Genomic DNA, 14,955 nt, shown 5'->3' on the forward strand with positions numbered 1-14,955 from the left:
AAAAAATGAAATATCCTCTCTTTTAAATAAATATATAAAAATAAAGTGAGTTCATTTTGCTCAGTGCTCCGGCCAATTCCGGCTCCCGAGCCCCAGCAGCTCTTTGGCCCCTTGAGTGTGGCTCTTCCACAAAATACCGACTTCTGTGCATGGGCCAACAAAGTTTCAATCGCACTGTACCTGCGCGCCCGCACGTGGTATTTTGTGGAAGAGCCACACTCAAGGGGCCAAAGAGCTGCATGTGGCTCACGAGCCGCAGTTGCCAACCACTGAGCTAGCTAATTCTAAATATAAAAAATTTTCACTGTAAATAAGTAAATAACATAAAATGGTATCTTTATTCACAGATCTGGTAGAAATATACCTTTCTAAGTCTTCTTTTCCTTTTCCCCTAATTCTCCATTAGATACTTTTACTGTAATTAAGGCTGGCTTATCAGAGAGATATTTTTCTTTGGGGGAAATTAATTTTCCTTTTTCTAACTAGTTGTGGGCAAATTTTAGGACTGTTGATAGCTAAGATAAGGCAACTAACTAACTAACATTATTTAAGGATATTTTATAATTTTATTTGTTATATGTATCATTGGATATTTTTGGAATTTTATTTTTTAGAAGCTGATCCACCGCAGAATGTGGTTTATCAAAATGAAGAAGGTAGATGGGTCACTGACCTTGCTTATTATACATCTTTTAATGAAGAACAAGATTTAAATATGCCTCCAGTGGATGAAATGAATGAAGAATTCAGAACTGGTTGTAAGTGGATATCGCTAACCACATTATTGTACCATTTTCATTGTTTCTGATGGTTGGTCACATCAGATCCTTTCTGGAATATACAGTACTTAGCTCTTCACTTGTTTTTATTGGAATAAAGGCTTGAAAGAGTGCTAAACATTGCAGAGTGAGCTGAGCCTTTTTCTTAAAGACAGTGAATTAGACCAGCAGTCTCTTCAATTTAGAACCTTTATTGTATTGCAAAATTAGGAGGCTTTACTTTCTTACTTTTTAAAATCTGTCTTGAACAAAAGAACTATTCTGATAAGTGAGCAGTTAGAAAAGTCAATCCATTTTGTAGTAAAAGCTAAGAAGTGTGGTAGAAATGATGGGAAAAAAAGCAATGAAGAAAATATGTAAAATCTCAAAGGATGAACATATTAGGAACATAAATTAGGTTTGTGGATTAGCAGAATCTCTGAGAGTGAAAGGGAAACTGGTAGGTCTGCAGAATCATGGCATTTTGTCTTAGTCTGCGGAGATGTTGCTGGGCTGCTGCGGCTCTGGACCCTGAACACCTCTAAACGGGATGAGAAAAGCATGCAGTGGCCCGGAAGCCCAGTCTTATTTTTAATAAGCTCAGAAGGTGCCAGAGAAAAGTTTTTCTAACTGCTGCTTGTGCTGAACTCTTAAACATCTGATGATGTGGAACTACAGAGATAAGGCATTTTTTTTTCAGCCCGTAAGAAACCATCCATCAGCTAAAAGGGGTAAAATAAAAATACAAAACAACATTTAGCAATCACAGAGAAACACAGGACAAATGCTTTGGAGTTTTAGGAGAAATAACTTGTTTGAGGGGGTAACAGAAGGCTTTCGAGATAGAGTTTCAACATGTGAATATTTGGGGGCATGAGAATTCCAAATGGATGGAAAACCCATTGAAAGAGAATGAGATGAGAAAGTGTGGGCATTTATGGCAAGAAATGGAAAGGGGGAATGGGAGATTCTTTAGGATATAGAAACATAGGTGTCACTGTGAGAATGAAAAGAAAGTAGCTAATGAAGACATGGAGGTAGAATGGTTAGGGTTTTGACTGGGTTCCAATTGCTGGTAGAGAGTCGAGAAAGGATTGAGGTTTGTGATCTTTTTTGGGGAAATGCCAGTACTATTAACTGAGATAGGGGAAATCAGAATAAACTGTAGAATGTTGGATGATTGTGGTTTGAGCTGGGAATATTTGGTAGTTGGAAACGAGTTGGAAATGGGAGGTTAGGTTACTGTTAGGCCTTGCTCAATGATGTCTTGATTTAGAAAAGACACACTGGACAGTGGATATTGCCTTTGTCACTTAAGTCAATGGTAATGGAATTCTTAGGTGTTGCTGGTGGGAAATGTAAATCGATACAACCATTTAGAAAAGTTGTTTGGCAGAATCTAGTAAAGATGAATTTTATGAAATTCACACTTTATGACCCACTATATACCCAGTATATGGAGTGTACATAATTTACCAAAGACATATGTCAAAATGTTTATAGCAGCACTGTATGTATTCGCTCTATACTAGAAACTTCGAAATTCCCATTAACAATGGAATGGATTGTGTTTATTCATATATTGGAATGCTGTGTAGCAATGGGAATGAATGATGTGTAGCCACTTGTAGCAACATGAATAAATTTTACAAATATGGTGAATAAAATAAGGCTGACTAAAAATACATACTATAATTCTATTGTATACAGTTCAAACATCTGCTCTGTGAAGTCAGAAGCAAGGGTAGTGGTTACTCTGGGACAGGCATGTAGTGACAGGAAGGACGCTCAAGGGGCCTTTTGGGTGTTGTCAGTATTTTGTTTCTTGATCTGGGATGTTGATATGGCTACATGCATGTTCAGATTGTGAAAATTCATTGAGTTGTACACTGGCATATACTTTTCATAGGTGTGTTATGCTTTAAGAAAATTTTTAAAAATTACTCATCAAACAAAAATTTTTAAATTCATATTACAGATTAAGGGTCCATTTTCCTAAAATGTTAATAGTTTTAATAAACAACAAAAAACCCAACTACTCAGTATAGAATTAGGCAAGGGATGTAAACACAGAATTTATAGAAAAGGAAATAAATGTGGTCGTTTAGCAGCCTCTAGATACGGCAATATTGCAGCATCTAACAAAATTGCAAAGGTATATATTCTTTAACCAGGCAGTTCTCCTGGGAATTTATTGTTATTCAGATACACTTGCATGAATGGTATGTAATGTATGTGCAGTGTTTTTATTTGTACATTGTTTATAATAACAAAAATTTGGAAGCAACATGGATGTGCAAAAAAGGGGGCTGATTAAGTAAGGTACATCCCTGCAAGGAAATTCCCTGTGGCTATAAAAAAGGTAAAGGAGCTTGTTAAGTCCTAATATGGAATGGTCACCAAAATAAACTGTTTAAAATCCAAGACATAAAAAGCCATGTAAAATATTCTAGCATTTGTGTAAAAAGGTGGAAGAGGGGAGGACACACATGTATTTGTAAATGCATATAGTGGAGAGATTTAAAAAAAGAAATGGATTGTAGGAATCTCTAGCTACTTAAACTCAAAAATCAAGTAGCGAGGTGTTTTAGGGGTACTTTACACACTGGTTGCTTCTGGAGGTGTGGTGAGTGGGGTCAGGGATGTGGTGGAGACGTTTCAGTATTTATTCCCTTTTACATTTTCTGGTTAACTATTTTTTTTAAATATATATTTTATTGATTTTTTATAGAGAGGAAGGGAGAGGGATAGAGAGTTAGAAACATCGATGAGAAAGAAACATCAATTCAGCTGCCTCCTGCACACTCCCTACTGGGTATGTGCCCGCAACCAAGGTACATGCCCTTGACCGGAATCGAACCTGGGACCCTTGAGTCCGCAGGCCGACACTCTATCCATTGAGCCAAGCTGGTTAGGGCTTAACTATTTTTTTTATTTAATTTAATTTATTTTTTGGGGTTAACTTTTTAAAAGTCTTCATTGCAGCATAGTATGCATACATATACTTTTTAAATTTCGAACTATGTGAACGCGTTCTATTAAAGGAAAAAATAAATAGATAATGGAGGAATTTAAGGAAAGCTTACTTGTGGAATGACTAATATTGGGTGGTGAGGAAATGGAGAAAATGAATATGGAAAAATATTAAATTTGAAGAAAAGAAAGGATGAACTATATCAAAGGGAACCAGGGCCAGTGGAGCATATGAATAAAATGGGAGCCTTTTAATAGGAATAGGGAAGGGAATTTGAAAATGTAAGAGATATCCAGCAGAGGAAGAATGGACCAAGGGCATAATTTTTATAATATCAAAGTCATTTTAAATGAAAACTTACCTATTTAATAAACTTTTTCAGAAACTTTACTTGAGATACTACTACTCTTCCCCATTTCTGTCCTCTTCATTAGTTCCATATATCAGAGGTACTATGTACATTACTTCTATTTATGGCCTTGGATTTAAACACTAGGCAGGGGGTGGGGGAGTAGGACTGAGGCCTGCTTCAAAATTTAACAACTAGAACTTTCAGGTGACATTTGAAAGGACTCTTGTTTTAGATATGACAAACAATTGGGCATAGACTCAAAAAATGCAGTTCTGCTTTCTCATAATTAGTGACTAATTTCTGATGAACATTACTACAGATTTTTAACTGAAGAATCTCAAAGTTCAGAGAAAAAAATGCTTAGGAATATAATAAATAGCAATTGGAGCTGTATACTTTAAAAAATGTGATATTTATTCAAAATGAACTTTTGAGTTTTATTAAATTTTATTTTTAAAATAAATTTATTGGGGTGACATTAGTTAATAAGACTGTATAGGTTTCTGAGTTACCTTCTTATGGGCTGATTTCCTCCTTCTCTTGGATGTTAGATTTAGTTGGTTTATACTTTCTGATTTTAGGACAGTGGTGGTTTTTATCTCAATTTTTAAAGTGGTATCATTTAAAATATATATGTGTATATTTTTATTGATTTCAGAGAAGAAGGGAGAGAAAGATAGAAACATGATGAAAGAGAATCATTGATTGGCTGCCTTTTGCACAGCCTCACTGGGGATTGAACCAAAACCTGGGCATGCGCCCTGACAAGGAATTGAACCATGACCTCCTGGTTCATAGGTTGAAGCTCAACCACTGAGCCACACCTGCCAAGCAGGGCAATGGTTTTTTTGTTTGTTTGTTTTTTAAAGCCATGTTTTATTGAGCACTTATTATGTACTGATCCTTTGTGTGCGTATTTACATGAATTATTGTATTAATTTTTAAAAATATTTTTTATTGATTTCAGAGGAAGGTAGAAGGAGAGAGAGATAGAAACATCAATGATGAGAGAGAATCTTTGATCAGCTGCCTCTGGCATGCCCCCTATTGGGGACCGAGCCAGCAACCCGGCATGTGCCCTTGAATGGAATCAAACCCGGGACCCTTTAGTCTGCAGGCCGACACTATCCACTGAGCTAAACCGGCTAGAGCTGGGCAGTGGTTTTTTAACTTATGGTACCCCACAGAGAATTTTCATAGAAAATTTTTTATGTGGAAAATTTAGCATATGATTTCGGGAGCTTCATGGTTCCATTGATGCTTATTTATACCTCTAGGTTAGAATGTGCTTATATAAAAGAAAGGTAAAGAATCAGCACTATTTTAACAAGTAAGAATCTTGACCTATCTTTGGTGCTGTACTTTTCCTAACTAGAAATATTCTCTTGTATCTATTCTCATTTTGTCTCAAGGTGTTAATCTGGGACTGTGAGGATTTTCAAAAGGGCAGTTTGGATTGGATTAGCCCTTGATGGATCTGTAAGAGTGGGAGATACCCTTCTTGTGGACTGTCCCTTCTGGTTGCTATTGACTCTTCCCCTTTCTGCTACTATTTTGAAATACCAGGCAAAGGCCCAGGATAAGCAACAGGCAGGCAGCCTAGAGTTTAGCCTGTAGCCTTTTCTGATTTAGCCAATATGTGTAAAATTCTTTTTAATTCTACTGTCTGGAGCAGGAGCATTAAACTAGTGGCTTTCTAGTTTGCCACTGTCCCACCACTCTGTATTGTGTTACACCTCACCCTCTTTGCTCATTCACTCCTAGCTTCTGAGGCATTTTAGTTTGTGGCCTTGGCTTAGGGGTTGATTCAGACCCATTCATTACCCTAAGGTGAATCGAGGTGCTTATAGGAACTTTGAGAACAGACACCGCGGGACCTCTTGTTACTGTTTGCTCAGGCTGTGGGATTTGCTGGGATGTAGGATTTCTCCTCTCTAAAACTGGGACAGTTATGGACAAAACAGGTGGTTGGGCAACCCAGCAGACATCTTCATGATGAGCCTACAGAATGGCTTGTCAGTCCATTAGTTCCAGATGAAATACCAGGTGTTCATGGGGTACCTTAACTCAAGTGTACCAGATCTTTAAAGCTAAAATTAATGAGTCTTTTAAAAACAAAAATCTTAGATTGTAAAGCCCCCTTTAGTGAGTTAGGGCACATTAATAACTGATTAAATCAATCACAGTAGGGTGTCTATTACCAAAAGTTTGAGTACCATAGACTATGTACTTAATGCAGATGCATCAATTGTGTGAGAGAAGCTTTCACATACCTTTTAAATTTTTTATTTCTTTAGTATTTCATTTTCCTAACTAGCTATGTTTTATTTATATGCTAGTATCTAATTGGCATTATATAATATTATACACCTATTCTTTTTAAGCTGAGGCATTGGAGTTGATTGCACAAGATGAAGAAGAATTTAATAAAGAGCACCAATTTATGCAGGTTTGTATTTTATGGGCATTAACCAAAGTTTAAAATTTTTCCTGTATTAATTTAAATGTAGCAAAATTTTTATTCCTATCTGAATAGATATATGGTTAGTATAGAATTTTATCTTGCTTTCCTCATATTTAGACAATTTCTGCTTTTTTCTTTACACTCAAAATTATTGATTGAAAAAATAACTGGCATACTGAAATAATATTTAATTTGCTTAAAATCAACTTAATAGTCTTCAAAGATATTTCCAGTTTTTAACCATATTTTAAAATGAGGTAATGCTATTTGTTTTTATTGAAAATATGTTCCTTTCTAAAGATTTATATTAATGAAAGTCAGTGTTTGATTAAGCAACATATTAAAACTGTATATTATAACTCAAAGTATGTAAAATGAAGTTCTCTTCTTCTGGACTTCATTACCTGTATTTGCTGCTTAAGGTTGAATTTGTCCACATTTTAAAAAAATTAAATTTTCTTTCTTTCTTTTTTTTTTTTTTAAATATGAGAAAAACAGAAAGAAGGCTTGCTGGGGAAATAACGTGAAATAATAACTTTCTTCCTAGGAAGAAAATATAGATGCCCAGAATACTTCAGTTGCACTAAGGGATACGTCGTGGGGAACTTCAGTTAATTACAATTTGTTGAGGAAATCACTTAGCACATCAGATTTGAACAAAGACGATGCCAGTTATTTACGTCTCTCTTTGGGAGAGTTCTTTGCTCAGAGATCTGAAGCTCTTGGTTGCCTTGGTGGTGGTTACAGTGTGAAAAGAGTAAGTATGATATGTACTGGAACCGGTTAAATTGACTAGCTGTTATATTTTGAATGTTATGATGGTATACCTAGAGCATAGTAGTATCTTTAAAGCAGAGACAGAATAGGAACATGTTAAAATAGTGGATAAAAGCTTAGATTTATTAGTTGGTCAGACCTTGACCCAGTCCTAGGTCTGCCTTTTAACCAGTTCTATGACATGGAACAATTTATTTAACTCCTCTATGCCTTAATTTTCCAATTTCTAAAATGGAATGCCATCTTACAGGGTTTTGTAAGAATTAAATGTGATGTTGCATGTGAAGTATTTAGCACCAAACCTAACATGCGGTAATATCAATACCTGTTAGTTACTATGGTTATAATCATTGGTTGGTGGGAAGAACTTAAAGATTCATTTTTTTAACCTGTTGTTTAAAAACATATTTTGAAATATAGGAGTATTTCAGTTTCATAAGATGTAAAAAATTAAAAATGCAAACAATAATGATAGGTCCTGTGAAGAATGAGTAAGGATAAGGTGATGCTTTAGCTGTGGTAGTCGGGGTGACATCTGGGACCTAAATGATGAGAGAGAAGGAGGCAGTCACCAAAAGATCTGGAGGGAGGTTCTTCCCAGTAAATGGAGACTATTTTTATCAGGGGTGGGGAACCATTTTTTCTGCCAAGGGCCTTTTGGATACTTGATAACATCATTCGCAGGCCCAACAGTATTATTGTTTTTGTTGTTTTCATATCATGTTTTTGTTGTTTTTATATCATGCCTCTGTTGTTATATCCTTTTGTTACTGTTTATTTATTAATAAATTTATTATTTTCATATACATTTTACTAATTTCCTTTCATCTCTCACACTTCTATTATAGTGAAAGGGCCAATAGCAATATTAAAATATCTCCAGTAATTAATTCCCTTTTAATGTGCACGAATTTCATGCACCAGGCTACTAGTTCAATAATAATTACTGAAGGAACAAACAAAGTGTCATTTCTGGGTTGTTTTAATTTGGATTTCTTAGTGAGGGCAACTAGTTACTTGACCATATTAGTTCTGATGATTAAAGATAGCTGGCAGTAAGGAAATAAAAGGTTCTATGTGGACTTTTAAGTTCATCACTAGTCATTTAAGTTTAAATAGAAAGAAAAAAATATTTGTTGAAATCATTTAGCTAGGTTACCAATATTAAGATAAAGTAGTTAGAATTTCTCAAAGCAGTTGAAAATGAAGGAAATAATTCATATGTTTATTTTGTAGCCATCATTTGGTTATTTTATTAGATCACCAGAAGAGAGAGAACCTGTTGCTTTAATAAGAAAATCTGATTTATCACAAAGTGATTTGGAAAAAGAAATGGTTCGTCTTAACCATGATCCATTTTCAGGTAATAGATTAAATGAAAGAATTTTTAGTAACTCTTTTTTAACCTGTAAAAAAAGAGTAAATTAAATGGTTGTGTGATTATGTTCTTAATGAGTGAAAATGTATGAACCACTTCAATTTTTTCAGTATTAGTTATTCATTTGATTCTTATATAATCCCACATTGCCTTTTAAATCTAAATTGGAAATAAGTCATCCAAAATCCACCTAAATACTTTTGTAAAAATCAAAGTAGATTTAATTTGTTCAAATGGGTTAGTTAACTTTGTCCTATTAGACAACTGAGTTAATGAATTATAACTGTTATATTTACTATTTAGGTAGACTTTTAAATAAAGAGGTATTTTGAGATTCAGACTGTGTTATAGTATGATAAATATCTATGATAAATATTTAAAATCAAACTTTTTTGGTTAACATCCAATGAGCAAACAGCTGTTTTTTGCTAGTATAAATTCAACTTGTGTATTTGTGAAATGTTTAAAGCTGAAAAATATTAAATGAGCTTATAAGAGGAGAAATTAAAATCCACAAATTTGTTTGCAGAATTTAGCTAAATTAACAATGGTATGGCCTTTGTCTTAGTGACTATACCTTTATTCAGTTTTTGTGAAGATGACTGATATTTGGGTAAAAGGATTTTTCCTTGGCAATTATGTTGTGATCCTTATCCCACAGATTGTTTCTGTGAGATAGTGTATAGATATAAGTTGAATATTGTATATTTCCTACAGGAGATTTAAATGAACACTCCAATACACAACTAAGTGAAGGATCAGTTACACTTCAGGCGGAAGAACTGGAGAGTATTTCACAAGTGGATGAAAACGATGTGACATTAACTGCCAATAAAGGCAAAACAGAGGTATCATAAGCCTTTCATGAAGGAAAGCTAAAATCATGTTAGTTCTTGTCTAAGATCAAGTTAAGGTCATATGTGGCCCTGGTCCATGTAGCTCAGTTGGTTGAACATTCTCCCGTGCCCTGAAGGGTCGCTGGTTCAATTCCAGATCAAGGCAAATGCCCAGGTTGCAGGTTCAGTCCCCAGTCAGGGTGTGTACAAGAAGCAACTGATGGATATTTCTCTCTCTCTCTCTCTCTCTCTCTCTCTATCTCAAAATCAATACAAACATTAAAAAATATAAGGTCATATGTAAAAAATATTGAGTATAACATGGTTGCCTTTTTAAAAAAATTCAGTTATGTCTTTTAAAATTTTTACCACCATTTGAAAGACAATTTACTGATTGATTTTAGAGAGAGGAGAAACATCTATTTGTTATTCCACTTATTTATGCATTTATTGATTTCCTTGTATGTGCCCTGATGGGGGATCGAACCTGCAACCTTGGTGTATCCGGATGATGCTCTAACCAACTGAGCTACCCAAATGAGCTCATAGCCCGGGCGCTAGTTTTGTTTTTAACTTGTAAGGAGATTGAACTTGTCAAATGCTTTTTTTGTATCTATCGAGGAACATGCACTTTCTCCCGTGGTAATGTGTGAATTACATTAATTGGTTTTTGAATATTAAAGTACCTGGATTGAACACCAGACTTAGAAGCGTATCTCTTTCAGCACCATGGCCAAAGCAAAAGGTTTTTTCGCAATGTTGAAAGACAAGGTTGGATGAACTATATTGTTGAATTTACTGCTAGCTCTGAGTCATTGAACAATTCAAGAAACATTTTTATTACATAATCTGAAAGTGAGTGGTGAGTCTGTGATGAGAAGGCAGCTGAAGACTTTTTGGAAACCCTACATAAGCAGATTGTGGAGGAAAATTATTTGCCAGAGCAAATATTCAGTATGACTGAAACCTTCCTAATCTGAAAGCATATGCCTGAAAGGACTTTGATCCATAAAGAGGCAAAGTCAGTGTCAGGTTTCAGGGCTTATAAGGACAGGATAAGAGTCTTGCTTTGGGTCAGTGTTGCTGGCTTCAAATCGAAGCCCTTTGTAATCTGGCACAGTGAGAACCCCAGAGCCTTCAAGTATATCAGTGAGCAGTGTACTACAGGAGCAATAAGAAGTCATGGATGACCCAACCCAGCTCCTTTTCCAAGACGCCCTCCCGAATTGTGATACCAGTGAAATGGAGAAGTACAGTTTGGAGAATAACATACTTTTCAAGATTTTGCTTATTGTTGATAATGCGCTCAGACAACCTATTATTGGTGTTCTTCACCCCAAAATCAAAGTGGTGTTTCTCTGTCCAAACACTACCTCTTTGATCCAACCAATGGACCAAGGCGTTACAGCAGCTTTTAAGGCCTACTACCGGAGGAGGACCTTTGCTGAGGCTCTTGCTGCAACTGAGGAAGACCCTGGGAAGATACTGATGCAATTATGGAAGGATTAGAACATCAAGACCTTGCTTGGGCTTGGTGTGATATTACCAAGGAGTGTATGAATGGCATTTGGAAAAAGACAAGAAGTTCATCCATGACTTCAAAGAATTTTCTCAAGGCTGAGGAGGTTGCAAAAACCAATGAGGCTGTGATTGAGATGACAAACAACTTTAACGGGTGTCGATGAGGATGACATGGAGGAGCTCCTAGAGTTGGTTCCTGAGCAATTGACTAATGAGTTGTTGGAACTGGAACAGGAATGTATAGCTGAGGAAGAGGCAAGAGAAAAAGAAACTGTAGGAGAAGAAAAAGAAGAAACCCTAAGAAAATTCACAGTGAAGGGTTTAATAGAAGCTTTTGCAGACTTCAGTAAGCTCCTTATAAAGGTTGAAAACATGGACCCCCAACACCGAAAGGTTTTCATTAATAGAGAGGAATGATTATAGTGCATTATCTGCTTAAAAGCAGGAAAGAAGAAACAAACCAAGCAAACCACCATGGTCATAGTTCTGAAAAGTGACACCTGAAGAGTCTTAAGTGTGTCTGGCCTGTCTCACCCAGTCCTGATCCAGTGACCGGGGCCTTCTTGCCCAGTCCTGATTCGGCAGATTGTGGGAGGGCTCCAGGGCGTGTCTGGCCCATCTTGCCCAGTCCCAATCTGCCGGACCCCAGCAGCAAGCTAACTTACCGATCGTAACGTCTGCCCCCTGGTGGTCAGTGCGTGTCATGCGACTGGTCTAACGGTTGAACGAATAGTCAGACAGCATATTAGGCTTTTATTATATAGGATAGAGATTGGGGAGTTAAGGAGGGAGGGAGAGAGAGAGAGAGAGAGAGAGAGAGAGAGACATCAGTCTGACTTTCAGACACTCCAATTGGGGACCAAACCTCTAACTTAGGCATATGCTCTGACTGGTAATTGAACACTCAACCTTTTGGTGATGTTAAGGACAACATTTCAACCAAGCCACCTGGTCAGGGCATAGAACAACTTTTAGCAATTTGAATACATTATTTTACATCTTTTCATTTTAAATGTTTGCTTTCAGTATTATTGTTAACCTCTCTAAAGGTAATGTATCTTATTTCTGATTGCTTTAAATTTTTTTTCGTTGTTTTTTGTCCGTTTTACTATGATGTGCTTAGGTATCTTTTGTTTTATCCTGCTCAGGGTTCATAGGCCTTCTTTTTTTAATTTTTTTCCATATTAATTTTTTTCTTCTTAATTCTTGTTTGTTGACTTTCACAAGTTGTAGAAAATTCTCTGCCAATATCTTTTAAATAGATATTTTTACCCCATTTTGAGAGTTCAGTTACAACTTCGTTGGACTTTTATAGAGTATACCTTTTTTTTAACCATCTTTCTATTCTTTTTTGTAGTTTCCATTAACTTTCTCTTTCACAGTTCATTCTGGATATTTTCTTCAGAATTCTCTTCCAAGTCTGATTTTTTTCAGTTGTGTCCAATTAGTTGTTTTCGATTGATTGGGTTCTTAATTTGTTATTGTATTTCTCAGTTACAAAATTTACATTTAGTTATTTTTTTTATTTTAATGCGTTTTATTGATTTTTTTATAGAGAGGAAGGGAGAGGAATAGAGAGTTAGAAACATTGATGAGAGAGAAACATCTATCAGCTGCCTCCTGCACACTTCCTACTGGGGATGTGCCTGCAACCAAGGTACATGCCCTTGAATGGAATCGAACCTGGGACCCTTCAGTCTGCAGGCTGATGCTCTATGCACTGAGCCAAACCAGTCAGGGCCATTTAGTTATTTCTTTATAATTCCTAGCCCTCTGCTAGGGTCTCAATGTTGTCTTTTACTTCCTTAACCCTTTTCGGCCCAACGTGGAGGATGACTCGACAGACCAGGCGCTAGGAGCAGGTCCAACGTCGAGGATGAGGTCGACACTGCAAACCGGTTCAACATTCAATCCCGTCAATTAATTTGGACCAGACTGTTTGAATTCCAAAAATAAAATTGGACCGCAAAGGGTTAATTATGTTTTAGAGTTTATGTTAGATTTTATGTTTTAGATTCAGATGTGTTTTGGATTTTGATGACTATTTTCTGGATCCCCGATAGGTCTGTTTCTCTTGTACTTGGGCCACATTATCTTGAAACATCATGTGTCATTGATTGAGTGGTGGACTTTTACAGGAAAAGTTGTTGAAATAATTGGAGGTCATGGGGGATGATATCTTCCAGACAGGATTTATGTTTGCTTCTGAAAGGAAGCAAAGAACTCTAGCAATCTCAGATTACTTTACTTTGGTTTCTGAGTTGAGGTCATTAGAACTGAGCCTCAGTCTGTAGGAGGGCCAGTCTAATTTTTGTTTACTTTGACTCCTAGGGTGTAGTCCTTTGTGGTCTCTCCCTAAATTATGATGTTTATCAGGGTCACTGCCTGCCATAATTGGCAAATACTGAACTTGAGGTTTTATACTCTTACTCCCGTAAGAACAGCTTTGCTTGTCTGCTTCTTGAAATTTAATCAGCTGCCTCTTGAAACAGCAGATTCCCTAGGGAAAGCATCTCCAGTAATGGACTCACCTGTTTGGGATTCTTCCTTTTGAATTTTGGCCTCATAGTTTTTTATTCTTTTTTTTTAAAGCTTTCCAATGCCATTTAAGGGATGTCTTTGAATATGCTCTCCAGTTCTAATTGCTCTCAGCAAGAATTGGTTTGTATTAGTTTGTTCTTACTGGAGGCAGAAGTTCTTAACTTGCATTTTTGAATATTAAATGTGTTTGTTTCTATTATTTGGTTCCACTTTAATTTTTTTTTTTAAATATATTTTATTGATTTTTCACAGAGAGGAAGGAAGAGATAGAGAGTTAGAAACATCGATGAGAGAGAAACATCGATCAGCTGCCTCCTGCACATCCCCTACTGGGGATGTGTCCGCAACCCAGGTACATGCCCTTGACCGGAATCGAACCTGGGACCTTTCAGTCCGCAGGCCGATGCTCTATCAACTGAGCCAAACCGGTTCCGGCCCACTTTAATTTTTTATCCATGATTCCTATTTATGTCTTGCCTATAAATCCTTTTGTAAAAACTTGAATTTATTGAGTTGATACTGGTTAACAAAATTATACAGGTTTCAGGTGTATAATTCGACACATCATTTGTACACTGTATTGTGGGTTCACCACCCCAAGTCAATCTCTGTCCATCGCCATTTATCCCCCTATACCAGGGGTGGGCAAACTTTTTGACTCGAGGGCCACAATGGGTTCTTAAACTGGACCGGAGGGCCAGAACAAAAGCATGGATGGAGTGTTTGTGTGAACTAATATAAATTCAAAGTAAACATCATTACATAAAAGGGTACAGTCTTTTTTTTTTTTTTAGTTTTATTCATTTCAAAAGGGCCGGATCCGGCCCGCAGGCCGTAGTTTGCCCACGGCTGCCCTATACCCTCCATCTCCTGCCCCCCTTGCAATCACTGCATTGTTGTCCATATCCATGAGTTCTTTCTCTTATTTTCTTTATTGCTCTATTTCTCCAGCCTTCCACCTAGCCCTCCACCCCCAGATGTCAGGCTATTCTCTAGTCTCTGTTTTGCTTGTTAGTTCATTTTGTTCATTAGATTCCACATCTGAGTGAAATCACATGGTACTTGTCTTTCTCTGTCTCTCCTGTAAATAATTCTACAATTGGATGAAATTACCAAGAATTGTACTTGGCAGTCACAATGTCACAATGGCTTCTCAATCTTATTTTCTTAATTTTTTGGTTTTAAATTATTTTTCTGATTCATTTTTAGCATCTTTTACTCCTGAAGATTTTTTTTAACAATTGATAATCAGATTACATAAGTAATTCAGTATTCAACAATTGAAGTTGATAGCAGCAGTCTTATTTTTTTTTTTTTTAGGATTCTTCACTGCTATACCCTTAAGTTTTTGCTG

General features: G+C 36.3%; 1 protein-coding gene across 1 annotated transcript in view; it reads left to right on the forward strand.

Annotated features, from left to right (window-relative positions):
- CEP192 (centrosomal protein 192) overlaps positions 1–14,955 on the forward strand; it is a 91,653-nt gene that overhangs the window by 24,810 nt on the left and 51,888 nt on the right. Inside the window, 5 exon segments of the mRNA XM_023754273.1 lie at positions 615–758; positions 6,469–6,533; positions 7,096–7,305; positions 8,562–8,688; positions 9,421–9,551. Coding sequence (XP_023610041.1) covers positions 615–758; positions 6,469–6,533; positions 7,096–7,305; positions 8,562–8,688; positions 9,421–9,551 — 677 coding nt within the window.

The sequence above is a fragment of the Myotis lucifugus genome, unplaced genomic scaffold (assembly GCF_000147115.1).
Source record: "Myotis lucifugus unplaced genomic scaffold, Myoluc2.0 scaffold_58, whole genome shotgun sequence".
NCBI classification, from domain to species: Eukaryota; Metazoa; Chordata; class Mammalia; order Chiroptera; family Vespertilionidae; genus Myotis; species Myotis lucifugus.